Source organism: Engraulis encrasicolus, chromosome 19 (assembly GCF_034702125.1).
Source record: "Engraulis encrasicolus isolate BLACKSEA-1 chromosome 19, IST_EnEncr_1.0, whole genome shotgun sequence".
NCBI lineage: Eukaryota > Metazoa > Chordata > Actinopteri > Clupeiformes > Engraulidae > Engraulis > Engraulis encrasicolus.
Window position 1 is genome coordinate 29940278 of NC_085875.1, and position 7500 is coordinate 29947777.

A 7500-nucleotide genomic window follows, 5' to 3' on the forward strand; every position below is an offset into this window, starting at 1 on the left:
ATCGAGAGCGACAGAAATATAAAGTGGGTCAGGGATGGAATGTAATTACTCTGCATGTGTGTGTGAGCATGTTTGTGTCTGAAGAACGTGTGTGTGTGCGTGTGCGTGTGCGTGTGCGTGTGTGTGTGTGTGTGTGTGTGTGTGTGTGTGTGTGTGTGTGTGTGTGTGTGTGTGAGAGAGAGAGAGAGAGCGCATGTGTGAGAGAGAGAGAGAGAGAGAGAGAGAGAGAGAGAGAGAGAGAGAGAGCATGTGCATGTCAGAAGTGTGTGTGTGTGTGTGTGCGCGCGAATGTCAGAATTGTGTGTGTGTGTGTGTGTGTGTTTGTGTGAGCCTACCTTCTGATTGCCGTAGCCCTCAGTGCTCATATTGAAGTCTTGGCACTGTAGCGATAGAGGTCCCCCTCTGAGGGTTAGCATAGCCATGCTCTTTTAAGTTAGTCCATGAAGCGCACTCGGCCCATCCCACACACCTACACGGTTCACTCAGGCTCACATCATCATCTGGGACTCTGTGTGTGTGTGTCTGTGTGTGTGTGTCTGTGTGTCTGTGTGTGTGTGTGTGTGTGTGTGTGTGTGTGTGTGTGTGTGTGTGTGTGTGTGTGTGTCTGTGTGTGTGTGTCTGTGTGTCTGTGTGTGTGTGTGTGAATGTGTGTGCCTGAATATGTGTATAGGTGTACTGTAAGTGTGTGCATGTGTGTCCACTCTCTCTGACTTCATGCCTCCCCCTCTCTCTCTTCCCCGTTGCAGAGCGTCCCAAAGCCCATCGCTCTGGAGCCTTGCTACGGTAACAAGGCAGCCGTCCTGTCAATCTTCATCCGGTTACCGCGGGGATCCGGAGGACTCCCGCCCCCTGGCCAGTCAGGTAAGAGAGAGAGAATTGAGGCGTCTCCGTGGGTAGCCTAGCACCTGACCTTGACAAGTCAAAACAGCCACAAGTTTGTAATGCATTAGATTCCATCTTTTGAAGAAAAAACTTTCTCACAAGGATGTTGTTGCAAAATAATTGTATGTATGTATTATTGTAATATAATGTAATAATATATGAGATAATATAATATAAATTAATATAAATACATAATAGAATGTACATAACATTATAATATGTATTATCGATATTTGTAGTTATTTGTAGTTTTGGGTATGGTGCGCACATCCAGAAACACTTGTTGCAGGTGCCAGACAAAAGTGTCAGACAGTTGTAGCTCTGCACACTGCCAATAAGCTCAGAAAAATAAACTTAATTATTTAAAAGGCAATGTTTCGATCCATATGCTTATGCCTGATGAAGATCCAGGGGGATCGAAACTTTGCTTTTTAAATAATAAAGTTGGGTTTTTTTGGAGCTTATTGACAGCGTGCAGACCTACCTTCAACTGATGTTCGTCATTTGACATATTGTAATATCATATTCTACATAATATATACTACACATTAGGATACAATATACATAATAGTCAGTGTTGTGTTCTCGTTGCCTGGCGTGGCATGGTAATTCAAGCTCATTGCTGGGCTTTCATAGACTTATTGTCAGTCTATGACTCACGCATCGCCAGACTCTAAATGTGTGACGTGTAAATGGGATCTGGAATAGCAGGCTTGAGTACCCCTCTCAGACTCATAGGAAGCAAAGTGGGCGCGACAATGGTGCACTCGTTAGTCACATGTTCAAGATGTATGGAAGGACATGTCTAGAAAATGGGCAGTGAATAAAACCGAGACGGAGGCTGGTGGCTTTAAAAAATCGTAATCTTCTGCAGCCATGGACAGGACCGTAACCAGATATTTTCAAATACAGAGGTCAAATACTGCATGCTGTACTGCATGCTGTACATTTAGAATGTTTCAAACACTTCAGTCAAACTCTTAAGTTTGTTTTCATTAATCACTGCCTTGAGGATAAATGGGGGTAGTGTATATAGACTGAATTTATCATTGTTGATCATATATCGTTTTTCATCAATAGATACATTTTACATTTCTGAAAAAAATACAGAGGACATGAGCTCTGTGTCCTCAATGGTAGTTACGTTCATGGCCATGGACATTGAATGCTATTTTACGAGTGGGATTTGAATGTTTTACAGCATGGTTTATGCCTATCTGACTCGCTCAGAAAATTGACTGACCACCGACTACACACAGACACACTCACACACCCTTATAGACTCACATACACACGTACACACGTCGTTGTAAAGGAAGGACACATGCTTTTGTAGAAAAATGTAAATGAGTTTCGGGAGTTTGACTCAAGGCATGTGCTCACCTTTTAGGTGTTTAAATGGCTGTGTGTGCGTGCGTGCGCGTGCGTGCGTGTGTGTGTGTGTGTGTGTGTGTGTGTGTGTGTGTGTGTGTGTGTGTGTGTGTGTGTGTGTGTGTGTGTGTGTGTGTGTGTGTGTGTGCGCGTGTGCGCGTGCGTGCGTGTGTGTGTGTGTGTGTCTCTGTGCGTGTGTGTGCGTACATGTGTCAGAGGTGATTTCAAGGTGCATATTAAAAGATGATAAGATGATGTGTGTGTGAATGCATATGCAAATGTATAATAATTCATATTTCCACCGTCACTCTTCTCTCCTCACCATTCCTGTTGCCTCTTCTGTCTTTCTATGTCACTGACTCACTCTCTTTCTCTCTCCCTCTGTATTATCCTTTTTTCTCTCTCTCGCTCTGTCCATCTTTATTCTTTTTGTCTTTCTATTCCTTCTCTGTGCCTCTTCCTCTCTCTCTTTTGCTTGCTCTGTCCATCTCTCTCTCTCTCTCTGTCTCTCTCTCTCTCTCTCTCTCTCTCTCTCTCTCTCTCTCTCTCTCTCTCTCCTCACCATTCCTGTTTCCTCTTCTCATTTGCCCTCCATCCTCTCTTGTCCTTCACCACCTCCTGGCTAGAGCTTAGATCGAGCCTAAAGAATCAAACCCGACCCTACCGAAGCTCGCGCTCATTGAGCCCTGACCGGACCGGCCCGGCCCGTCACATTAACTGTAAATTATGAGCCCGAGACCGATTTAAGCCCGACCATTTCTTAATATTGTGGACCGTTATAGCTGAGGTTGTCAACTACAGTTTTAAGCTGTTTTAAGTGAACCAAACAAATTTGTTAACATTTATCTTGATAAACAATGCCACAACGACGACTAGTGTAGCATATGTGTGTTTAAAAGCATCCAGGTGAATCAAAAACGGCAGACAATAAGCGGAACATTAATGTCCGTTTGTTGGCTAGCCTACTATCTTCATGCTGTAAACTGATCTCAAACTTCTTTACTTTTCTCATGTCTTATACCTCTGTCCTCGGTCATTTTGATGATGACCACTACTGGATTGTAAAGGCAGATTGCAAAATATAGATTTTGCGTCGCTTGTCAGTTGATGGTTAACTTATTTAAACTGGAGAATTGTCAGTGGTATTTTAAGTCAGACGCAAGTGGAGGCGGAACATCGAGTTCTGACACGGGAGATATGCGAGTGTCTAAAGTCTCACAAGACCACAGCGACATCTCCGACTAAATTCTTTTTTTTTAAAATCATGGCCAAATGCATATGAGACTCCGTTTGTTACTCGCCAAAGTCGATTTATAGGTGCCCCGACGCCTGTCAATGTCAAGCCTTGACACACACACGCACGCGCACTCGCCAGTCAATTCAGCACAGCAGTATTACGCTTGCCTGTGGAGGAAAACTGTGCATGCTGCCTTTTGCAATTTCGTAGTCTGACTTGTGCAACTTTGTAGCTTCACATAAAGAATAGTGTTTAGAATATTTAGTCTAACTAGAAATGCATTCTCACAGAAAATGCTGGAAGCGGGCTTGCCTTTTGGGGCAGAGATGAAACAAAGTACTATTGAGAAAACAAAGCTAAAAGAAATCTTGGAAAAACTCCATCCACCCAGTCAGAAGTTATGGGCCAAACAATTCAGCCATCTTGGATTCAGCCATCTTGAAAGTGTTGTAGCTCTGCGTTTTGGGGATATACTAAATGACATAGATGGTATTTTAAGTTGGCTAAGGAACACTGCATATGATATAATTTTGAAAATCAACATGGCTTCGAGCGGGATTAGAACTCACAACCTCCATATCTGTAATCCAACCCCTTTGCCATTGATATTAAATGACATACAATACATGATATTTGAAGTTGGCTAAGGAACACTGCATATGATATCATTTTGAAAATCAACATGGCTTCGACTGGGGTTCGAACCTCCAACCCCCATATCCCTAATTCAGCACATTTGCCATTCATACTAAATGACATACATGGCATTTTAAGTTGGCCAAGGAACACTGCATATGATATACTTTTGAAAATCAACATGGCTTTGACTGGGATTCGAACCCCCAACCTCCATATCTGTAATCCAGCACATTTGCCATGCATACTAAATGACATACATGGCACTTTAAGTTGGCCAAGGAACACTGCATATGATGTAATTTTGAAAAACAACATGGCTTTGACTGGGTTTCGAACCCCCAACCTCAATATCTGTAATTCAGCACATTTGCCATCCATACTAAATGATATACATGTATGGCATTTTAAGTCGGCCAAGGAACGCTGCATATGATATAATTTAGAAAATCAACATTGCTTCGTGTGGGTTTCGAACCCTCAACCTCCATATCTCTAATGCAGCAGCATGCATTACCACTAAGCCAAGCAGCTAATTGTCATGCATAGTCCAGCAAGACTATATTACATTGCATTGCAGAGCTGAACAATGGACTTCTAGAATGCTTGCTCGCACCTGCTCGTTAAGAATGGAATCTTGAGACAGTGACAGTTGAAATGGAATCCTTCACTGGCTGCACCTGTTGTGATTGACTGAAAGACAGTTAGTATTGAGCCTTTAACAGGGGAGAAAATGAGAATGAGTTTTTTGTCTTTACAACATCGTTGTAAAAAAACTAAAAGGAGTTGGCACGTGTCCTTTTCACAGATCGGAGTCATGCTTGTGATGTCTCTAACAGTCTTTGAATGAAGTTTATAGGTTAAATTTGTCAGGCACAAATGGACCTCCGTGTGGGACATGCGCTGATCTCTTGAAAAATGCACTTTTCCAAAGACTGGGATTCTCCATAGAGCCAGGTCTGTTTTTTTTACAAACCTGCCATTTAAAAAGTATTGGGAGTTGGGAGATGAAACTTTGACAATTTGGAGACATCCCATAGAGCTCGCTAACAACGCGTCAACTAAACTTCTAGGTGAAAGTGTTGATGTTTTATGACCGAAAAAGCCTCCTACACTCTAATCTCTAGAGTGGCGGAATTTTGGTTCATGGAGGTTCCACCACTATTTTCAATGGGGACCCAGGCTTTCACAAAATCGCCAAAAACGGGAAAACGACAAGAGACACGGAGAAGCCTATAACTGTACGCGATCTCCAAGCCGAGCCGGTCGTTTTAGTGTTTGAACGGTGTCTCTATCTCGAAAGGCCTAGGAGGAGATCCATTTTCTATTTTACTGCTGCCCTGCACAAGACCAATAATAAAAACAGGAAGAAACAGGACTTAGAGATTACTATAAACGGGCCTTGCTCTGCAAGGGCCATGCTCTGCATGGTCCTTGCTCCGCAAGCCCGCTTAAAAACGGGCCTTGCTCTGCAAGGGCCATGCTCTGCATGGTCCTTGCTCCGCAAGCCCGCTTAATTATGATCCAGCATAATGTTGCCCGTACCAATAAGCCCCTAAGCTAATAGTTTTTTTTTATTTAAAAAAAAAGCTTGATCGCGGCCCGGTCCGATCCGACCTGAGGATAGTGATGGAAAATACCGGACCGACCCGGCCGGCTCGGGCAGAGAATCTAAACTCTGCTCCTGGCACATGTTGCCTTACTCTTTGCCTTGTTTTGCATTCTCTTCTTTTTTATTCTCTCGTTTCATTCCCTCTCTTCCCTCCCTGGCCACCTTCCTCCCTTCTCTTTCTCTGTCCTTTCTCTCTCCTCCTCATATTGCCTTTTTCTTTTTCTCCCCATAAATCACATTTCCCTTTCTTTACCCCTTTCTGTTTTCATCCTGCCTTTCTTTCTGCCTTCTCTGTCCCTTTCTCCTTCTCCATCTCCTTCTCCTTTTCTCTCTTTTCTTACCCTCTTCATTCATCTTCTCACCTGCGTATTCTGTCTGTCTATGTCACTCACTCACTCACTCACTCTCTCTCCCTCTGTATTATCTTTTTTTCTCACACGCTCTGTCCATCTTCAATCTTTTTTTCTTTCTATTCCTTCTCTGTGCCTCCTCCTCTCTCTCATTCGCGTATTTGTATTTGTATTTGAATTTGTATTTCTTTCATTTGTTTTTAACCCATCTACTTCTGATGGAGTGTGGTTTTAACTGCATAATGTGATATGCAACGTTGTACATAAAGGATTTTATAAATTCTCTCTCTCTCTCTCTCTCTCTCTCTCTCTCTCTCTCTCTCCCCCTCTCCTCAGGTGTGGCTGTGGGCAGTGCTCTGGTGGACATCTCTCAGCAGATGTGTCTGGGCTACAAGGAGAAGTCGGGGGGCATGCGGAGCCGCAAGCAGCAGCCTCTAGCGCAGCCCGCCACCTGTATCTGACCCCACGGCACTGTAACCCCCCCCCCAACCAGAGATGAACTTTGACCCCATGATAAAAACACCAACCCCCTCCTGCACATGGACACACACACACACACACACACACACACACACACACACACAAACACCCTCCAAACAACCCCCTTCCTTCAACCCCTTTACCCCCCAGGACTGAGCCACACCACGCCACGCGGGGAGGGGCTGAAGCATTATGGGGGGCCTGGGGTAAATAAAAACAACGCAGCAAGCAGCATGGGGGGTTGGGGCCGCGGCTTCATAAGCTTGCTGTAAGCGCTATGGACAACTAGGCACAACAATATAGACAAGACAGAGTGGCGCACAGCAGAGGAATGGAGAGACTTACTAGATGGACTAGTGGACATTTGGATGGAGGGCTGGATAGATGGACGGACGGATGGATGGATGGAGTAGAGAAAAGTTGTAGAGAAAGTCATCCTCTGCGGCTTGTAGTTGACGCCATCCTCAACGGACTTGTTACACAAAGGATTTCCTCCTTCCCGGACTTCCGCCAACATCTCAGCGTAATTTATTGATATTAATTGCCGTTTTTACATTGTTTTGTTTTTATGTTCGTTTCTTTTTTTGCATCATGTTTTTTTTGTTTTTTTGTTTGTTTTTCTGTCTCAACAAGTCAGCAGCTCAAGTCAGCGCCATTTTCTACAGTGCTCTCGTTACCATGATAACCAGTAGCCACCTATGATTGCGATGACCAACTATTAGTTAGCGATCAGTACGTAACGCTAGTGATGCTAATAGTTAGCGTTAGCAATGCTAACGGTTACCCGATGCACTGCGCTCTCTAGCTCTCTCTCTCTCTGTAGGGCCACTTCTGTGTCTGTGATGGATCAATTACAATGTTCCACCTGAAGTGTGCAGCAATTGCTGCCATTGTCCTGCAGAGAGTGTTGACGGCAAAATAGCAGGCTGCTA

General features: G+C 44.0%; 1 protein-coding gene across 1 annotated transcript in view; it reads left to right on the forward strand.

Annotated features, from left to right (window-relative positions):
* The window catches only part of atrn (attractin), a 129922-nt gene that overhangs the window by 119515 nt on the left and 2907 nt on the right, over positions 1-7500 (forward strand). Inside the window, exons 28-29 of the mRNA XM_063184077.1 lie at positions 747-861; positions 6425-7500. The exon at positions 6425-7500 is cut by the window's right edge and continues 2907 nt beyond it. Coding sequence (XP_063040147.1) covers positions 747-861; positions 6425-6549 — 240 coding nt within the window. The 3' untranslated portion in view covers positions 6550-7500. The remainder of the gene's footprint in view (positions 1-746; positions 862-6424) is intronic.